General features: G+C 46.3%; 1 protein-coding gene across 1 annotated transcript in view; it reads left to right on the top strand.

Annotated features, from left to right (window-relative positions):
- The window catches only part of AGPS (alkylglycerone phosphate synthase), an 815,346-nt gene that overhangs the window by 637,450 nt on the left and 155,470 nt on the right, over positions 1 to 22,426 (top strand). The window contains exon 14 of the mRNA XM_085645221.1: positions 13,131 to 13,243. Within this exon, the coding sequence (XP_085501347.1) occupies positions 13,131 to 13,243 (113 nt within the window). The remainder of the gene's footprint in view (positions 1 to 13,130; positions 13,244 to 22,426) is intronic.

Raw genomic sequence — 22,426 nt, 5'->3', positions numbered from 1 at the left:
CCTGAAGGGGGGGCAGCAACTTACATTGATAGAAAATTGCCGTATCTGTCGTAATATATATACCCAGGTATTGAAAGCCCTCCGTCACAATTATGGCCCCACAACTCGATGGGAGCAGGGGAGGATGGGGGGGGGGGGCCGCTGATCATATATATCAGAGACTTATCCCAGTTAATGGTATAGCCGGAATATTTTTGAAAAAGAGTAAATATATGGAGTACATTATTAATTGAAAATCTGGGCCTGGCCAAATAAAGCCGAATGTCATCCGCGTAGAGGGACACTTTGTCCTTCCACTCCAGTGACCAATTAAGCCCCCGAATCGTGGGGGTCTCCCCTTAGCCATGTAGCGAGACGTTCAATAGCTAGGGCAAATAACAAAGGGGATAATGGGCACCCCTGTCTCGTGCCCCGCCCCAACTCTAAGACTGCCGACCTACTCCCATTCACCGCAATTCTCGCCAGGGGTTTCGAGTAAAGGAGACGCACCCAAGACAGAAACCGATCACCAAAACTGTACCTCTCCAACGTAGCGAAGAGAAAAGGTCATTTGATCATATTAAACACCATTTTGGCGTCCAAGGACATAATAACCGAGTCCTCCTGTATGGTGGTAGCTCGCCCCAATACCCTAACAAATGGCGCAAATTAAGCGCCGTATTTTTGGTTGGCATAAAGCCATTTTGATCCGGGTGGATCAGTTTATGAAAAAGGGGTGAGATGCGAAGAGCCAGGATCTTGGCCAAAATGTTTACCTTGGGGTCAAGAAGAGAGATGGGCCGATAGGAAGAGCAGCGATCACGAGGCTTTCCATGTTTAAGGATGACAACTATATTGGCCAACCGCTGTGTAGCCTGTAGAACACCCTCTTGTACACCCGCATTGTACATACGCAATAAGTAAGCAGAGATGAGTGAAGCCACGTTTTTATATAGTTCAATCGGGAGTCCACTGGGGCCCATGGCTTTCCCAGACTGTAGGGAGGAGATGGCCTTCGAGATTTCTTCCACCGTTAGTGCCTCATCCAGATCCGCGATCTCCTGGGAATTCAGGCGCGGCAGTGTAGCAAGCAACTCAGCAGCCAACTCCCGAGTGGAAGTAGACACAGGGGAATAAATCTGGCGAATATAAGTGGCAAAGGCGCCAGCAATACCAATTCTGTCATGGTGTTGAACGGCACTGTCATCTACAATTTCCGCCACCCATCTATTAGCCAGATCCCTCCTATCAAGCCAGGCCAACTACTTGATGGCTTAATCTCCAATGTCATAGATCCTGTGTTGAGAGGCCCTATAGTAAACCTTAGCTGCTTCGTCCGCTATATCCCTGTATTCCTTTTGTTTAATAGCCAACTTGTGCGAGATCTCTGGTGTCGTCTCAGAAACCAAGTCACGCTCAAGGGTCGTAATCTCATCTTCAATAGTCTCGAGTTGGCGACGCTTTTCTTTCTTGTGTCCCGCTACAGCCACCACCCCACACCCACGTACTACGGTTTTAAAGGCTTCCCACAATATCACATCGGACTGGACTGAGCCATTATTTTCGGCAAAATATTGTTTGGTAACCTCCGTCAATCTGGTATTTCTGGAATTTTGAGATACCACAGATTAAGGACCATGTCTCGATGACTGGCGGGGGATGTGCCACCATAACAAGCGACAATTGGTGATTGATCGGAAATACCCCTAGGAAGGAAGAACAATTTATCGAACATGGGGAGCTGATCAGCATTACAGAAGAAATAATCAATACGAAAGAAAGGTGTATTGCTTCTCCGCAGGATTACAGACTCTCCAAACGTCTATGAGACCAAGAGCCCTCAGAAAATTGAACAATATCCTCCCAGATGAATCACTCAATCGGAGGGGCAGACGATCCACCGACCCATCCAAAGCTGCATTACAGTCGCCACCCAAAAGCATATCCCCGTCAGGCAACCCCAACAGATGCGTACCTAAATCATTCAAGGTGGTGGAGTGGAGTTTAGGAGGGTATATAAAAGGACGTAACATTGAGAGACATCCCCTCCCATTTCCCTGAGACTGAAACAAACCGGCCCAAAGGGTCACACACAATTTTCTGAATTTGAAAAGGGAGGGCACTCCGTACCAGGATACCAACCCCCCTGGAACCACACGTATCACCTGCATGGGCTATGAGTTTATATCTCCACCTGTTAAGCGCACAGTAAGTAGGGCCCTGTATGTGAGTCTCTTGAAGAAGTACCAGGTCAGGAGACTGTCGCTTAAGGTATTGCAGCACTATACCCCTCTTGATCCGATCGCCTAGACTATTAACGATCCAGGAGAGAAATTTGAGACGGCCCAATGACGGACCAGCTTGATCAACCGCACTCATCCTTTAAGATACGGCAGGGTCCCCTGACCATCATAGACTAGAGGGATATGGCAAACCTCACGGAAATTCCCCACAGCAGAAACCCTAGCAAAGCTGATAAGCCATTAGATACAACATAATTATAGGCTCCTACAATGATTGTCTGCATTGTCATAAAAATGCCCACACAATTTAGACTATTAATAACGACCACTTGAAGAGGACTGCGAGAAAGAAAAAAAAATCAACTAAAAACACACCAACAAAACCCCAGGAACCCCTAAACACTACCCCCCCTCCCTGCCGCCCTACAACGTGGACTTAAAACTGCCCACCCCCCAAAATTGCAGAGTGCCTGTATACCCAAAAGTAAATAACTATATGTAGGGGAACGCTACTCAGCCTGGACATACCAAGAACTTGGGCCATTAATTCCCAATTGCCCCCTTCATAACCCACTGACCAGCCCAATATTAAACATCATAAAGAGCCTCATACAATAATGGCCTAGTGCATAACAGCATTCCCAGACTGTCCCACCCCGACTCCCACACAGCCCCACCAGCCATCTCGAGATGTGCAGAAATGCCCCAAAAACGAAACGGAGAGGCTAGCCTAGCATTAGACTCCCTGCAACACTTAATTATGTCACCAGCCCATACCAGTCCATAGCTGCTCAAAAAGTCCTCTCTGTCTCTTGGTGACTCATCCCAGCTGCGTCGCCCCAATCTGCAGCCACGAGGCACTGTGACTTCCGATGCGACCTTGTTCGTCCTACTCTTCCTCCGCTCGAGGTTTGCCAGATGGGGAAGAGCGCCTCTGTGCTTCCTCCGAACGCCACCTTTCCAACCAGTCCCAGGTATCTTCAGGAAATTGAAAGAACAATGTTTTTCCGTCGGATTGCACCCGGAGTTTGGCTGGGAAGAGAATGGCATATTTCAAGTTGTGACTTGTGAGTGCGCGCTTTACCACCAAAAAGGACCTGCGTTGCAGTTGCACTTCGTAGGTGAACTCCGGGAAGAAGGTGATGGTGGAATTTTCAAACTTGAGCGGTGGAACAGCTCTCGCAGTCTGCAGGATGGCATCCCTGTCATGGAAATTAAGATTCTAGCGAAGATAGGGTGTGGCAGAGCTCCTGGCTTGGGGGGACCCCCTGGAACTCTATGAGCGCGTTCCACCGAAATAAATTGCAAGAGGGAACGAGGCTGCAAATGCTTCTGCATGAGGTCTTCTACAAACAGATCCGCCGCCTGCCCCGACGCCCTTTCCGGCACCCCCAGAATTTGCACGTTGTTCCTGCGCGCTCGTCATTCATACTCTTCAAGCTTAGTCGCTAGATCCAAAGTCTACGCTTGAAGGCGCTTGACCATAGTTTCCAATGCCTTAGTAGATTGTTGGAGGGTGGATATGGAATCTTCATTCGCCCTAACCCTGTCCCCCATATTTCTCAAATCAGCGCGGATCAGAGTCATCTCCGTGGTGATGGTGTAAATTTTCGCCTCCAGCGCCGTGCGAACTCCCTGAATTGCCGCCATTACATCAGGGCCTCATCTTCTGAGTGGTGCTTTGAATCAGGCGAGCCTTTATTCCCCTCCACCCCCTCTGACCTGGTATGAGCATATTTTGCCAGCCTTGCCTGGTACACTGGCGGTGGCCATCTCAGCGGTGTACTTTAGCGCTGTGGGTTCAAACACGGGGGGCCCCAGCCGGACAAAGAGGACAGTGGATAGACAAAATGGTAGGGAGAACCAGTCACAGAGCGTGCCACGATGAGCTCTCCAAGCTAAGAAAGTCCAAAATCGCCAATGCGCCCCAGTGACCATTCAGGGAGCCCGGGCCAGCTCTCCGCCCGATAGGGCCCACAGTCAACAGGTACAAGGAGAGCCAGTAGTAAGCAATACGCTGAGAGGGGGGCGGGGGGAAGCCCTGGTACTACAATGAGCCCCAATGATAATCCTGACCCCCGCCGCACCGTCGCCTTGGAGTCATATCCAGGGGTCCGCTGCAAACCATTACCCTGCCGGCGCCTCACACCACCGGGACCCAGCCGGCTCGGTCCGTTGCGATCAGGAGTGAAATCACAAAATGGCGGGCGCGCCAGATGCTGCTCTCAACCCCCTCGTCAGCATCACCAAAATGCCGCTGGGGGAGGTGGGAACCCAGACCAGGCCCTTCAACACTCACCTCCACATGGGCCCTCAACAATGTTAAGGCCGGAGTCCAAAGGGGCCTCTAATACAGGGAGCCCTCATAGTCAACCGTCACAAGCTCCGACGGCCGAGGGCTCCCGTCAGCAACCAATCAGGGCACCAGTCAACAAGGCGGGGACCCAGAGGGCCACCGCAGCACTGCGATGATGGACGCAGAGGAGAAAACTGGTGTGGCTGTGGAAATCCCCAGCCGCCTCTCCCCGAAGCCCGTCGCAGAGAGCCATGCAACGTCACGGCCGGAGCTCCGTCACCGCAGCAGTACAGAACGTCGGGATCGATATCTCCGGATCCCGGCCGATGATTCAGGTCAGGTAAGCGGCGGACGATGCAGCTCGTCGAGGGGGTCACTCTCGCAAGGATAGGTCATTAGGCGGATAATTGAGACAGATATGGGGGAATCGGGCTACGGCAGCGGCCGGAGCTCTACATAGGCACGGCCATCTTGGGTGCTGGCAAGCCAGTCTCACCCCCCACCCCCGTGATGAGGTATTTTAATAGTAAATTAGATCTGAGAATTCATAGTTTTTTCTTCCTTTCCTTTCTAGTTTTTTTGCATACCAATTTTACTGTTTTAAGTCTCTCTCTGTATCAGGAAGCAGTGGGAGTTTGGCGCCAGGCTGTGAAATGTTTTAATGGAAGGAGATAATCTATGGATGTGGTTATCCACTTGTCAACAGTTTAAGTGTTTCCTTCTTAGCCCTTGATGGATAAAATAGGACAAGGGTTGTCAAAAAATTTGGACAAAGGCTCTTAATTTATTTAGTCCTAGGATGGTATGAAGCTGATGACTTTGAGCTAGTGGGGGAAAGATTGGAATTCAAACAAGAAAGATCAATTTATGGCCTGTCCATGACAAAAACATCAGAATTTTGAAGTTGAGTTAACCAGAAAGAAAAAAGATCAAATCAATGATGTCGTGCTTTGTGTATAGGGCCTGTTAAATGTTAAAGTAACTCTGTAGGGACATTCCTGCCCCTCAAGGTATCGTGCACAAAGGAGAGCTTCAACACTGCACCGAGAACACAATCTTAGTAAAGCTTCTATCCCTTAACCCCTTCAGTGCCACGCCCTTTCCCCGCCCTGTGCCGGCCGTTACATTAGCGGGCGGGGTTTATGACGAGCTGGACTCGTCATGGGCACAGCGTAACCGCGGCCCATGACGAGTCCAGCTCGTCATGGGCACTGAAGAGGTTAATGTTTAAATCTGTTTTTATTGACTTTTGGGTTACATGTATAGCACAGGCGAAATACTCTTAGAACTGTCCATGCATTAGATCAGGTGAAAGCATGTTCCTGATAAGGAGCGTGTCTCCCGTGCTGCACTCAGAAATGGAATTTAATCCTTAGCTTAAATTAGTGAAGTAAACCGTGACATTAATCCAAAGTTGCTTCAGTTTATTGAACATTCAAAGCCAAAGTATCCATATAGTCTCTTTAACTCATGTAAATTCCAATATTAGTTTGAAATACATGTTATCCAAGATAGCCTGGTTGCCCAATGCATTTCGGACTGTCAAAGCCCTTCGTCAGGGGCGACACTGTAAATGAGAGGAAACATGGAATCAGCCTATTTGCTGACGGTCAAATGTATATAAGTGTAGAACCACTTATAATAGTGACTGTGATAGTGAACCATGGTGTTCATAAGTAAATAACGAGGTGAATGCAGATCGTCCCGAAGTGAAGATATTACCGCTTCAACAACGAGAATCATGCGTGATTACAACAGTCATTTGTGAACAATGTAAAGGACACAGTGAGGAGAACTTCATATGGTGAGGACAGCGTGTTAAAAAACGTTGAAAGTGCTCCCGTAATCAAGGTGTGTGTCGGATGCCGATATCAAAAAAGGTGTGTGTTGGTTGCCGGTATCAAAGAAAGAGTACGTGATGCGAGCACCGTGAATTAGCAAGAATATAAAACTTGACATAGTGTGAAACTAAACAGAAAAATGCAGAACGAAGCGTAAAACACGGATGTAGACTTATGGTTCAAGGAAGTGTATTCAGTGTCTGCTGCGTACAAGGCAATCACAACGTGTCCGGAAGTGTGGTCGCTGAACCAGGGTACGAGAGTTGTCGTTGGGCGCCCAAAATGTCCTTTTAATCTGGAACAACACAGACAGAGGAAAGATCAGAGGGGAAGGGCAGAGGAGAATATTCAGGACAGTAACATGAAGCTAGGTCCCGTTATGAAAGTTGCGGAGCGAGCAGCCACCAATTCCAAGGAAACAGCATCCGAACATATTAAATGTGTGTTGGTGAATGCTCGCTCTGTGGTCAAACACAGTTATGAACTTGAAGTTCTTATACGTTCCTCCACACCAGACATTGTCTTTCTGACTGAAACCTGGACGGACAATTCCTCCGCCCTTTAATGGAATATTGCAGTCCCGGATGGATAGGCTTACTTTTCCCAAAACAGAGAATCAGGGAAAGGTGGACGGATAGCCATCATCTATCGGGCCAATTTCAAACTTCACACAGAATCTATCTCTACTCTTCCAGCAGAGGCACTGCAATTCCAAATAAAACTTAATAATATGCAGATCTTCCAGGGTATCCTAATATATCGCCCCCCGGCCCCAGAGGAACTTTCGCGCAAATGTTAATCACTCTCCTGGAATCATATATTGATCCCCATTCCCTTACGGTCCTGGGAGATTTTAACTACCACTTGGAATTAAATAATAATTCAGAGACAGCCAGACTTTTTGATAACCTTGCGGCTTTCAATCTTGGGCAGATAATAATTGGTCCCACCCATATGGCGGGTCACACGTTGGACGGGATTTTTACTAATGACTCAGACATTACTCTCGCCAACTCATTGGATCTGCGATGGACTGACCACAAGGCTATCTATTTTAAACTTAAAATTTCCAAAATGCAGTCCACAGCACAAGCAAGACTAATCAAAGTCCCTATTAGACGTTGGGACAAAGTAAAGTAGGGAGTCTTTGAGTCAGTCCTGGGTTCAGGCCCTATTGTGTTAGACCGTGATAATAACGCTGCAATACAGCACTTTAATGACTGGCTTCTGGCAGCAGCAGACAAGACTGCACCAGCAAAGTTAGCCAAAATAAAGAAAGTGAAGACATCATCTCCTTGGTATACCCCCGGTATACCCCCGAACTTAAAAGTTTAAAGATCACCTGCAGAAAGGCGGAGCGCCTCTGGAGGATAGACTATGATAATCTAAAGAAAATTCCATACAATCTCTCCATTCAAGCATATAAGGAGGCAATAGTGGCTGCCAAAAAACATTTTTTCACAGCTAAAATTAAGGATGTGGGTAATTCTACCAGAGAACTGTTTAAAACAGTGAATTTGTTGGTTAAACTCCAACAAGTCCGTATTTTCAAGCCAGATCAAAATTTCTGCAATGCCCTTGCAGAACATTTCCAAGAGAAGGTCAAAGGAATTTATGACAAATTTTCAAATATTATACAACCTCTGGATACGTTGGTGCCCCCACACAGCTTTCGAACAGGCTGATCAGCTTTCAGCCGATGAGTAAAGAGGTGGTTAATAACATCCTGCTTTCTCTGAAATCTGGAGCTTCCCGTCTGACCCTTGTCCACCTTCCTTTATGCATCGAGCAGCAGATCCGATCTGTGAATATCTTACACCTATTTTAAATCAAATTATAAAATCTGGACAGTACCCTGCTATCTGGAAACGGGCAGCTGTTACCCCCCTCTTAAAAAAATCAAGTTTGGATCCGGGTAACACTAACAACTATCGCCCCATTGCCGGCCTTCCTTTTGCAGCCAAGGTTCTGGAGAAATACCTGAATAAAATGCTCACAGCCTATTTAGACACTAATGGCTTGTTAGACCCTTCCCAACATGGTTTCCGGCCACGACATTCGACAGAATCAGCTCTGGTTAAGGCAGCCGAAGAGATTTGCAGAGCTGTGGACAGCAGTGGGAAGGCGATCTTGGTACTCCTGGACCTGTCAGCCGCTTTTGATACCGTCAACCATATGATTCTGGCGCAGCGGCTGAGGGAGATTGGGATAGGAGGAACAGCCCTGTCTCTTCTGTTCTCCTTTCTTGGAAACAGGGAGCAGAAGCTCTTTTGGGACGGTATGACATCGGAGGGCTTTCTCCTTCCTTGCGAAGTTCCGCAGGGGTCAGCCCTATCTCCTACGCTGTTTAACCTGTACGTAACACCTTTAGCTGACCTCATCAGGAAACATGGCTTTGTTTTGGTCTCGTATGCTAACGATTCCCAACTTGTCCTATCTACCAACAATCAGCTCGTAACCATAGCGGGCAGATTTCACTCCTGCCTTACAGAGATCATGTCCTGGATGGGTCAAATATATTTAAAGATAAATACAGATAAAACAGAAGTGATGGAGTTTGGGCCAGGTCTGCCCCTGTGGAATAAATCATGGTGGCCATCAGAGGCGGGAGAATGTCCGTCCCCAGTAGAGAAGGTTAGAAACTTGGGCGTCCTCTTAGACAATAAACTAAATTTGGGGGCCCAAGTTAAGTCTTGTGTCCTCATGTTTTTTCCTCTTGAAGATACTGAGAAAAATTCTTCCTTTCATTCCATCAGAACTACAAAAACAGTGATGGTGGCTCTTCTTCTTTCTAAGCTGGATTACTCCAATGCCTTGTTTCTGGGGATCGATAAATGTCAACTGTCGAAATTGCAGTCACTACAGAACGCAGCAGCCAGGCTTCTGCTGGGTTTAAGTAGAGGACAGCCTACCTCAGCAGGGATACGATCTCTTCATTGGCTGCCTATAAAACAGCGTATAGAATTCAAGGAGCTTACATATGTGCACAAGGCAGTTTATGGCGGTGCTACAGAGGACCTGAAAAGTTTCTTTGTATCCTATGCTCCTGCACGCCCCCTAAGATCAGCCACTCAGGGTCTTGTTAGAGTCCCAAAGATCAGAAGAGAAGGCTGGGGCGGTCGGACGATTACATACTGTGGAACTGTGGAGGCTGTGGAACAACCTGCCTCAGACCATGAGATTGCAATCTGACCTTCAGGTATTTAGGAAAGGATTAAAAACTCGACTCTTTGCAACCATATGAGTGATCTTGTCTCTATGTCCCCTGTCATTACACCCTCCGCGCCAAGACGCCTCGGCATTCGAGCGCTTTAGAAACCTACAAACATAAACATGGAGTCGAGCATTGCAAGTATACATGGGGCGCCTAGTGCGCCCGAATGCGCAAAGTCTCCTTTAACCCGCCACAGCATACCATTTTGGCTGTTACTCTCCTACAGCGACATCCTCTGTGATCGCCCACAATGACCATTTGGATTTGCTAATGTACATGGAAGACCACAGCTGCACGTGAACCTTACCTGTGTCACCTACTCTGCGCCTTCATCCCTCCCCTCCTGTTGTCCCCCTGGGCATGTTTCCACAGTTTGCTGAAGTGTTTGGAGCAGTCCCTCCCACTGAGTAGCTATGGGCTCCCTCCTCAGTCCCAGGATCTCTTCCCGCCAGATGGCCGTCCCCTCTGCCCTGGCCCATGCAATGAGTGAGTGTCTCCATGCTCGTATGTTAGGAGGGTCCTGCGCCTTCCACTTCCTGGTAAGAAGTCGCTTGGCGACCACTAACCCTAGGTCAAGGAACCGGGATGCTACTTTTGTGGCCGGGGTCCTACGGAAATGGTGCAGTAGGTATACCGTCCAGTCAAAGGGTATGTCGCACCCCGTGCTTACGTGTAGCAGCTTGCTGATTGTGTGCCAACATGTGCGCAGTCTGTGGCAACTCCATAGCATGTGAATGAGGCCAGCCCCGGGTTCGTCACATCTGGGGCACACTGCATCGGTGCGGTGAAAGTACCTATTGATCATCTCAGGTGTAAGGTATGCCCTATGCACAATGAACAGTTGGATTTGTCGGAACCTCATGTTTCTGGGGATGCGCACTGGACTCTTCAATACCCGCTCCCATTCCTTGTCCTCTAGTGGCCTCCCCAGATCTAGCTCCCATTTGCGTCGAAGGGACTCCAGGGTGATAGCCGTGTGAGCGCGCAGTGACTCCGCGAACCAACGGATCAGGTGACGGCCTTGCCCCATAACGTGGAGATATTGAATGGTGAGGTGTTGGCTGTGTTGTGTGGACATATCTCCCCATTTGGCGGTCAGGGTCTTAATTAGTGAGTGGTGCATTAGGAATTTCCCCAATGGTAAGCCCTCCTTTGCAACCAGGGATTCATACGGAATGAGTGTGCCATCACAGTATAGATCTCTCAAAGTCTGTATGTCAGCGTCCCACCAGCTCGCGAGTGTGGAAGATTTAAGTGTCCTCATCCCGCTGGGGGAGCCCTCTAGTGGTATCGCTGGCACGTAAGGGACCAAAGCCTTAGTAAGGAAGAGGCTCCTGCGGTAACATCTGTACGTCACCGTTCGGAGGAGCGGCGCTGGCACCGCAGACCTGGTGGCCTGATGGAATAGTGCCAGTATCTGCTCTAAGGAGCGTGGGGGTAGTGTAGACGCCGTATCTTCCCGACCCTTAGCCGCGAGCCAGCGGGCGACCCAGTGCAGTTGCGCAGCCAAGTAGTAGTGCTCAAAGCAAGGCGCTGCCAGTCCCCCCCTATCCGTTGGAAGGTATAGCTTTGCCAGTGTCATCCGGTGTCTGCCACTCCCCCAGATGAGGTCTCTGAGCCGCCTAAAGAGTGCTGCAAAGAAAGACGCTGGGACATATAGAGGCAAGTTAGTAAAGTAATACAGTAGCCGGGGGAGAATCACCATTTTGGACAAGGCAACCCTTATGGTGACTGTTAGCGGTAATGTGTTCCAGAAACGCACTTGTGACTTGAGGGCCCTTCCCAGGTTACCGTCAAAGAGGACCGCTGGCTGACGTTATATCTGAATTCCCAAATATCGGAAGGTATCCCCTCTCCATAAAGCTTCTATCCCTTAATGTGGGAGAGCTCAACTTTAATGTGAAACACTGTATGGCATTTAGCTATGTTAGACATCTGGTGACAGATATAACTTTTCTTCAGAGTAGCTCATCTGTGTGTAAAAGGCATGCTGATATGGTCTCAGACAAAGAGGAAAGAAAATTAGCCAATAAACCTTGTGGTCTGTATATTTATTTTTAACTTCTGTATTGAGGACCAGTTTTAGGGCTTGTGAAATACGATTTTTCCATTTATTGTAAATGTCTTCTTGTAATCTATCAGCTGGTTATTATATTGTTTTGTAATGGCTTTAATTTTCATTAACCTAAATATAGATTGCGTGCTGATGATGATGATGATGATGAGTTAAGACAGCTAGCCTTTCTGCAGCTGAAGGGTCAGCTTCCTTCATCAAGAAAAGTAGAATGTTAAAATCCCCCATCAATTTAATGACAAATTTATAGTAATTTCTATGTCTATGTAGGAGGATATTAAGTTCTAGTCTGGTTTCTAGGAATTGTATTTTTTGTTTTTATTTTGATACATTTTTTCTCCTGCTGTAAAACAATGCAGGCTATAGTCTTCTTGCCGCCTTGGAGAATGGTGTGGCTAGGTGCTACGCCAGTCTAGAAGTGTGGTGATCATATTTGAACAATCCACCCGTTGCTACTGTGTCACCTTTGCAGCTTACTGTTCATCCGGATAATATATGACCACTTTTTGTGTGCCTGCATCGAAGGCATCTAAACAAAAGTATTAATTGTTTGTACAGTACAATTATCTTACAAGGTCTACAGCTGTACCTGATCCAATTAATCTTCTACTGCTTTCTTCACATTTATTCTATTATTGTAAATAGTATTCTTTATTAGATTAGATTGTGGCTCAAATGTGTGACGGGACCAGCCATACAGATTCTTTTTAGTAACGCTCTTTCAGTGGGTGTTGGACCACTGCCTGGAACTATGTTTCTATTTTTTCTGGTGAATTCTCCTTCAGGCATGCTGCACAGCTATGCATAGCTACATGTTGTTCGTATGCCAGCAACAGCGCTCACCAAAAACATCCAGGTAACCATACCTGTGGTCTATGTATGGTAACAAGCACACATTTTTGTTACAATTTCCGGTGACACCCCAGGCGCCAAGGTATTACCAGGCCCTCCATTCCCACACTTATCAACAAATGTAGCAAACTGTCAAAATGAAGAAAAGCTCCTTTGACAAGTACTTGGGATAACTGAGGAGACGTGAATGTGGCTATTGAAGTATTACTTCAATACAACCTCCTCACAGTCAATGTGATAGTTCATGATGATTATGCTTTGTATTAAGAAGTCTTTGAAATCCATTTCTCACTGTCCATATTAACTTTTTGAAATGTCCACATTTTAATTGTCCATAGACTGAATTGTTTTTTGCAAGGCATTCTAATTGGTTGCTAAAAGAATTTCTAGTTGAAGCAAAGAGGACTCCACTTTATATGTAATTGAATTGGTAGCTTAATTAAAAATGTATCTCTTTAAATAAATGTTGCCTTTCTTTGTGTAGAGGAATGTTTTTGTAAGCAATAGCTGTAGTTCTTCTTTCGAACGTAGCCGAGATATTAATACTTTGAGATGTATGTTCATCTTTTTTTTTTTTAACCTAAGTTATGTCAGTTCATTTTGTTGTAATATTATTGTTTTCCTTTTTCAGTTTAAAGGATTTGATCCCAATCAATTGTGTGTAGCTACGTTACTGTTTGAAGGTGACCGAGAGAAGGTTCTGCAACATGAAAAACAAGTTTATGATATTGCTGCCAAATTCGGGTATGACATCGAAAGTCTTACATTTTTGTTATAAAAAAAGATTTACCCTAGCTCAAGTAATGCATCTTATTCACATATCTATTTTCTGTAGAATCCAGCCTTTAGAATGTTAGTAAATGCAGGAAAAAAAATTCGGAATTTCTTCAACTAAAATCTGATCAGATTGCCACCTCTACTTATGGAATCATTCACATAATTGTTGTTAAATCATCATACTGAGAAGTGTTGAAGTGGCACAATAAATCTCTTTCAACAGCAACATCAGGAGTTGGCTCCTCAGTGGCCTTTTTGGGTCTCACCTACACAGCACATGGGCTGTGCTGCGAGGCACATCGTTTACACTTCAGTGGGATTTTAATCTGCCCACAGCATACCATTAGTTGCTCTCGTTGTTATTCTTATTTGCAGTCTTTTGATTGCTTAACTCCTATAGGCTTCCATTCTTTTCTCCTTGGAGCATGAGCCAAGTACATGTGTTCTTCCTCATTTTTGTACTTTCACATCTTTTTGCAATGCACCATTTTATTTTTTTTAAGCATTTCTGTTTTCCGGAACGTGAAATGTGCTTTCCTACTAATAACAAAGGCATGTGGCTTCTTATTTATGTTGTTTTCACCCTATCTTCCATCTCTATTAACGCTTTCGTTTTTTACACCCACAACTGTACTACTGTACGTTATTCCAATCTACTCTACTCTGCCATTCTACGCCACTCCACTCTAAGCCACTCCACACTATTCTTTGCCACTCTGCTTTACGCCACTCCATGCCACGCCACTCCATACGATTCCACTCAATGCCTCTAATCTCTACCACTCCACTCTGTGCACTCCAATTTACTCCATGCCACTGTACTAAACTCTACTTCAATCTGTGCCTCTCCAAACCACTCTCCTCTATGCCAATGCACTCTACGCCACACCACTAACTCTCAGCCCATGCTGAACAACAGTCATGCCGCTGTACAACATGGCTAAAAGACAGACAAAACCAACATCTCTAACATAAGCGTACCCTATTGTCTTTGCCCAGGCTTGTTTGTGTGGTGGTTTTCAGTAATTTTTTCTGGTCTTTTTGTTTCTTTTTTGCCATTCTGTTTCATGAAATGACTTTTAAGCATACAACACTTATTTACTGTGGTTATCTTCACCATGTTGAGAAGGTCAGAAGGTCCAAAATGATGTGGAATATCATTACAATGAAACATCTGTTAATGCCCTAAACGTTCAAATGTTGAGCTCTTTAATGCTATCAACATTTAATGTTCCTGTGTAGTGCTCACATGGCCTTGAGGTAGCAGCTTCTGATTATTTAAGTAAGAATGTTTGACAGATCCGTAAGATCTTCCAGCACTTAAAATATTTCCTGAAGTCTGATTTTAGACAAGTTCAGCAATGTCCCCAAAGCAGTGAATTAGGAATGCACACATGCCCGGATTTGCAGCTTTATTTTGCCAGTTAGTTTCATTTGATTCATATAAGCCAACTTTGGACATTTGGTTAAGAAGAATGACCTTGGAGAGGTACTTATCAGAATTCTTGAAGCATAGCATTTTGATTTCGACCCTCTGCCTAGCTGGCAATCACTGAAGATGATTCTGGGCCATTGTGAAACGATAGTTTTCTTTTATATTAATTAAAACTTATTATGTGCTGCCTCGAAATGGTCCACCAGTTTGCCACTGAGGCCTCCATTCACACTGTTGCAGTAGTCAGTCCAGGAATAGGCTATTCCAAAGGTTAGTGCCATTGAAGCAAATGTGGAAGAACATATTCTTTGACATTTTGCTAGTCTATGTAATAAAAGGCTGTTCAACGATGAATTCGCAGGTCAAACGGACAAGGCAAAAATGGCTCAGGCAGTAACAAGTAAAATGGAGTTGCTGTGGGATTCCTGTTTTAGGCAGCATAATCTGTGTTTTAGATCAGTTGGGTAGGGAGAGTCAAGACATATGTTGTTGAGCACTTCCATTACTTAGAGTTGTTACCCAAACCTCAGCTATTCTCATGATCTGGGTGTCTAAGGCATTTATATTACATATATTTATATATAACATATATATTGCATCTGAAGCGGACGTTGCAAAAGGAACCACGTGATCATTAAACAGACCAGAAGCACCGAGATCTTTGCAGTACCTAATCTGTGAAGTTAGTGGAAATATACACGTAGGACTTCCCCAGGACAGTGATCTGCAGCAGTGGCACAGAGTTGGAGGAGGAGGAGGAGGAGGAGGAGACGACTTTAAAAGGGCGTACCTCTCTGTCATCTTCTGATGCTATTGCTTGTGTGGGCCAGGTCAGTGGGAGCCTAGTGGTGTTGCTGGCAGTGAAATAAATGGCTAGAGGTATAGTGTCTGATCTGGCCGTGGTTAGGTGTTGGGAAATACTTCTGTCCAGCAGCCTAGCTCCAAAATGGCAGACCATATTTCAGTTAATTAATGAAATATACTAGATTCATCCGAAAGTCAAAGGGAGATATTTCTGGCCTGCTAAAGTTGATGGGCGCTCTTCCTGCTTGGCTTGACTTTTTCTCTGTGCCAGAGGTCCTTGATACCCACGCAGTGGGCCTGTGTAGCTAGTCCTTGAAGCTTTACCTTTGAAGCCTGTGGATAATATTCTTGGTTCTTTAGCCCCTGATCCCTTGTTTTTTTTTTTTTTTACTGGAGAATGTGTTTTGCAGCTTGATCTTCTAGTTTTCAACCATGGGTGTAAGTAGCTGCAGCTTGTCCTTTGTCCATTCACAGCTGTTAGCTCCTGCACTAATTGTTGTGGCATCCATCTTAGAACTGAAAGTGGGTCATGTTCTAGCCATCAGTTCTTTCAGTCATGTGCCAGCTTCCTTGGGTCAGCAGAACACCTTTGAACCCGTAGAATATGTAAACACAGCTAAAACTAAGCTCTTGTATGGGATTGGAAAGAGCCTTGCACAAATATTATGATCAAGCCAGTAGGTCAAGGAACAAGCTAGTTATTGAAGCTTACAAGCAGATGTTGAAATCTACACATTTTGAATTCTGTTTTGCCCGAACATCTTCTGGTAGGAATAAAACTAAAGAACTTTTTGAGATTATCAAATAAAAAAAGAGTCAAAACCAGTATCCTGTAATAATGCCACCAACTCTTCACAAGTATTTTGTGAAGCAGTCTTTTCTAAAATTTTCAAAAAATTTACTTGAAAGCCAATTAAAACTTGGCTTTAATTTCATTAGATGTCACACATTCTCGGAATATCCAGTCTAGCAGTCCCATGCAGCCTCTACTCCTAGAATTTAATCCAATTACGGAGTTAGATGCTACCCCTGTAAACCGGTCTCTAATGTGTGGATGTCCACCAGACCCATTTTCTGCCAAGAGCTCTCATACAGTCAGTTGATGTTATTGCGCCAAACGTGGCTTCTGTTAATACCACCTGTAAGGCCAAGGTTCATTAATATTGGAAACATGCGCTGCTAATTCCTTTGCTCAAAACGACGTTTGGATATGTATCCGTCTCGAGCCACTGCTTGCAGTTTCTCATTTGCCTTTTGTAGCTTAAGTGGCAAAAAAAGAGGTGAATACACAGTTGTCCACACTTATTGAAGTCAACAGCATCCATGAGGAGAAGTGGTCTGGCTTTTGTGCTCATCATGGTAGTGAGGTAGCACTGGTGGCCTTGATGAATTAATTATGGTTGATAGGATATGGCTATTGTTATCGTGTTGGATCTTTCTGTGGGATTCAACATGGTGTCTCATGCAGTCTGTTCAACTCCACTGCATGAGACCGTTCATGCAGTTACACTGGCTTCCCTTTGACAAACATGTCAAATTAAAAAGCTAATGTATCTCTCACATAACCATATATGGCAATTGACTCAAATATTTGAAGGATAATTATTCTTTACTACCACCTTTTACGACCGGCTTCGACTTGCCCATGAGCCATACCCAAGGTTCATATATGCAGAATTGGAGTAATTTCCTTTTCCTTTGGAGTGGTGAAAATATATAAAAAATCTCTTCCTCTCTAGTTGCTCTTTATTGCAGATCTTTTAGGAAATCTCTGAAAACATTTGTCTTTGATACCTCATTTTTGCTGGTGCTCTTTCTGAGCACTCTGTGATAAAGTTATCATCAGGATGCCCACAGAGGTAATATTGCAGTCTATAGATAAAAATACAAACCTACGGTCTTGAACCTAGTTCAGTTCTAAGTCTTCTTGCGAACCTTTATTACAGTTTTAGGTACACCAGGGACTACTCCACCTACCATTGTCTTGTCGGACCGCACTTGTCTGCGAACTTTCTAGTTTCTTTGAGACCACATGTTGCGTGCCAACACAGTCCTTACCAAACCCAGTTGATTTACCTTACCCCTGAAGCAGTGTAGGCGTATACCATACCCTTTGGGGCTGGGAAAACAGACAGGTGATATCCCATGAATCTCTCCCAAACTTACCTGGAAGGAATCTATATAGGGAATGGACTTTATCTGCCAGACACCACAGTTATATTTTGAGGTCCCCTTTCCCCAAAGTGCCACACACAAGAAGTCTGAGTGTATTAGAAGGTTTTATTTCAAGCCCGGCGAGTGCAGAGTATAAGCAAAAGCATAGTAGCATATATTACTTTAATTCTGGTGACTAAAATGGGCAGAAAGTAAACAGTATAAAAATAGGCTATATTCTTTCCCTTCCTACTATGCTTTAGCATTTATAATAAGCACCTAAACGTCTACTATTGAGAGGTGCAGTATATCGTCCTATAACTGTTTTGAACAGACAAGTTGTGTAGCCCTGTACTTTCAAGGCCTTGGCTCAGTTTCTGCAAATCACATTGTTATTAGTCAGTGACATTGACTGTGGCAAAACGAGCTATTTGGATTTTGAAATGTTCCTCTCTGCCTGAGAGAACTGTAGGTGATGTATTTGTACTGTTTCTCTGAACCGTTGTGAGAAAGTGCCCCTTTGATTTGTGATGGAGTGTGAGAAGAACTTTATGGGAATTCTTACTCAAAAATATATTGGGTATATTGAGGCTTTGAAAAGTGTGTCTACCCTTTAAAGTAGCCTACCCCGATACACTGGAGGAATGCTTGTGTGATAATCTGCATGACTACTGTGTTTTATGTGACATAACCAGGAGTATTCAGATGTTATTCTATTTACAACTGGGCAACTCTTCGGTGTTGCATGTCCAATTGGCTTTTTAAAAAAAGGGAAGGCTAGAACACTGTGAGGGAGTGTCATATGGGAATACTACCCCGTTTTATGTCCTGTCTGGCGTGAAAATCACTCCGGTTCATACCCAGATCTTGGTGACTTCACTCTGGCTTTCGAGAAGTCCCTCTTCCCTGTGAACATGGATATGGTGCTAGTTAGTCAGTTTGTTTTTTTGTAATCTTAAAATGTGAATTTCTTATCTACATAACACGACCTTTTAAAAAGGCTGCAATTTACTGATTCTGCATCTTTGATTACGACCAAGATGGGAAAAAAGATTTCCTGACCTATATAACATATCTGCCATTTAATATGGGCAGCCAATAATAAATTAGTCTCTGGGTCTCTGTTTACAGAGTTCAATTGAAGTCAGTAGACGTACACACACATGTGCCGATACACACATATCCACCCAAAGTTGCTCACCACACCCACCTTTTTTCCACTAACCCATCCACCGGTTATTTAGCAATTACTGCCAAATAAGGCTGATTTCTCCCAAGACACCTTATTTAGCTAGCCCTTGTCACCAAAATGCCAAATCAGACAGTCAAAAGTAGAACTACCATTTTCTTTTTTTTTTTTTTTTTTTTTTTTTTTTTAAAAAACCTTTATTCGTGCATCTTAAAAGAACAAATACGGGCCTACAACCGTCAGGCCGGCCACGATACAGTAAAGCACTGATACCCACATTACAGCCCCCGTGCATCAACGGTCAGGATTAACAACAGGTTATAAGTTACATACTGGAGATATCTTTGAAACCCGGGGAAGGAGAGGTGAAGGTTAATTTTAAGTTTTTTGATGATTTTATCAGAGAAAAAAAAAAAAAGTCAATGAAGGATAAGAGCAAAGTAGATTCGAGTCCGCAAGATAGCTTCACCACACGGGCGAGCAGCAACATCAGTAAGAACAACAATGGGAGTAAAATCTCAATCAGTGAGGCGGTGCAGAGATATATCAGGATAGTCACATGAGCAAGTACGCGCCCCTCCAGAGCCGCCCCCACTCGATCCACCCCACACCCGGACCCCGAATCGAAGAAAGTAGAGCACAGAGACATAAAAGAAGAAAGGCCCATAGAACTAATTGAGAACAGAGTATTACCCCCCCACCCTACACCAATGCGGAGGCTACGGCCTACCCCCCCCCCAGCATAGTGCCTGTCGCCCAATGAACCCGAAATATAGAGAAGAGAGAAAGTAGGAACAGAGTAAAGAAGGGAAGAAAGCAGAAAAGAAGGTGGGGAGGAGCCCACTGGACACCAGAGCGCCCCGAACCATCAGCCAGTTATGGCCCCCACACACTGGAAGCCCTCTACGCCAAAAAACGGCATGCAAAGATACCATGGCACCACAGTTTAAGCAAGGGATACAAGTCGCGACGAGTGCGCGCAAAACATACATACAGTCCCAGTCCCAGGCCAGCCCGTCCATAACCATAGCGATAGAAGTCAGTCTAGCCCTGGCCCGATCGCGGGCTTGGGATTAAACCAGCTCCTGCGTGAAGGCCCCATGTCCCGAGCAGACAAAGACAAGATGGCCGCTTGTGAGAGGATGATGAAGTAGGATCACGAAATGGCCGCCGACCACCGATTGGGGTCCCTCGTTGCACCACATAAAATCCAAACCTGGCAAGTAAGGTACAGGAGTTCCAGAAAAAGGCAGCAGTGGGCCACCGCGGACGGTCCCTCGAAGCCGTTAGGTATCGCTCAGCAGGATAGCCTCGCGGACGCGGTGAGGCAGGGAACAATGAAGCAGGCTGCCATGACCAGGGGGACAAAGTATCCGCAGTTGAGGTGGAGAGCGGTGGACCCTGGGCGCCGGGAGCGCTAGATGAAGGCACCAGTGTAGCACAATCATACACCGCCGCTGCGTCCCCGCAAGAGGACAAGAGCACCGGGAGACCTACGCCCTGTGGATGACAAACAGTGCGCTCACGGCCCGCAGCCGACAGTATGGGGTCAAACCTCTCACTCAGCGCCTGCAGGCCAGCGCACATCTGTAGTTGAAAGTCCCGCAGGACAGCCAGAACGGAGCCGCATGTCAGCGGAAGCTGGGCCCCAACATCAGCAGCAATCCGGGACGGCACTGTGGAGCTGGTGTCCGGAAGAGGGAGGGCGAAGTGGGCAGCGGGCGAGACCGGAGTATCACCCCCCAGCCGCGAGCAGGCACTCAACGCCATGTTTTGCCGCTATACGGTGCACTGGCCAGGGGGGGGGGTCGTGGCAAGGGGTCAATTCCCCTCAGGTCTACGCCGCAACAGGAAAGGCCGACAGTCGCTTATCTTCTCGCCGGTCCCCCTCGCCGCTGGCTAGGCAATAGGCAAAGGGGGCAGCAGCCCCCCGCAGCTCGGTCCTCAGAGCGGGGCAGGAGACTCACCGCACCGGGGCCCACCCCACAGCTCCAGCCCGTCAGGCACAGGATGCAGAAGGTGTCCGGCCGTCTCTCCTCGGGCTCATCCGGCAACGATCCATGGTGCAAGGCGAGATCGGGACCGCGGGGCTCAGGTTAGCGCTAGCTGGTCCGGTAACTGCGGAGCTTCCAGGAGGCCGGCAAAGGCCGTAAGGGCGCAGGGTTCAGTGCCGAGGACAAAAGCACCCAGAACTCGGGCATCCGGGCGGGTTGAGACTCCGGGAAAGCAGCAGCGCGGTCAGCGCGTCTTTGCACACGGTGCACCTCGAGAATCGGCAAGGATGAGCATCAGGATAGTAGTCCGAGGCCACGGACCGACGGAGCCGGGCGCTCAAGCGTCTGCTCCGGTCGCCATCTTGGCTCCTCCCCTCGAACTACCATTTTCTAAAGAGATCGAGGCAATGAAAGCTGGCATAGCATGGTACAGTAGACAACATCACTGAGTGGACTAATCTTCAGTCAACCTCAATCCTTACAGCATGGGAGCCTGGGTCATTGGTGTTTTTAGGACAAGTATATTGATGACACCCAGTGGTTCTTCGCAATTTTGGGGGAGAAAGTGATACTATGCATGAGCATGTGTTTTAATTTGGTCATTCGCTATGTCCACCTTCGAGCGTGCTGCCAGACGGCCCCTTGATACTATTGGCACATATGCCAAAGATCCTCGACTTGGCCCCGAAACTGTACTCTATATTTCTTTGAATTAGGTACTGTTACTCATGTGAGTAACCCAGCTGAAGTGCATCTAAAACTAATCTTAAAGTCTTTTGAAACAGATAGTAGTCTCCCTCGTGTTGACGTATAGGTTCAAGGCCATTCAATAGGCCCTTATTTGATAACTCAAGGCTACCTGACCCTGGACAGCAAAAAGTGATTAATGTTTACAATGGCACACTCAAATCACCACTAACCTGTAGATCTGAATGATAGGGGAGTAATGTGGAACCCACTTGCCCCCTTCTTTGTCAGCACTGTTAAACATGTCCAAGACTGCGCTGACGGGGAAGAGGAATTGATGATATGAGAGAAGGCACACAAGAGATATTGTTGGTTTGTAGTTACATAGCGTGTTGCGTCAGATGGAGGTTCGCTTGGATTTTATGCACTCTAGTGACAGTTTTTTAAAATACTAAACAGAACACAAGTCTTCTGTTACCCTGCTCTTACCTCAACGTTTTCCTTTGAATTAATTTTTCAGGAATGACATTCCACAAAAAATGAGACATGGACATGATTTACTCTTTTAACACCTTCGCCGCGGCAGGAATTCCGCCGCGGCGCTGGGGGGGGTTTGGGGGCAGCGCGGTGGCGCTGTGCTCATGACGGAGCCACTCCGTCATGAGCCACGGTTGAGCTGTGCTCATGACGGAGTGGTTCCGTTATGACTCCGCCCACTGCGCTAATCGCCCGCACAGGCGGGGAATCAGCGCAGCGCGGGAGGAGCGGCGGCCAACGGCCGCAGCATGACGGAACCACTCCGTCATGAGCACACGGCACCCGTGGCTCATGACGGAGTGGCTCCGTCATGAGCGCTGAAGGGGTTAATTGTTGCATGATGGTAAACA

Source organism: Triturus cristatus, chromosome 3_1, assembly GCF_964204655.1.
Source record: "Triturus cristatus chromosome 3_1, aTriCri1.1, whole genome shotgun sequence".
Taxonomy (NCBI): domain Eukaryota; kingdom Metazoa; phylum Chordata; class Amphibia; order Caudata; family Salamandridae; genus Triturus; species Triturus cristatus.
The sequence above is the reverse complement of the archived record's forward strand: the minus strand, read 5'-3'. Positions and strand labels throughout refer to the sequence as shown.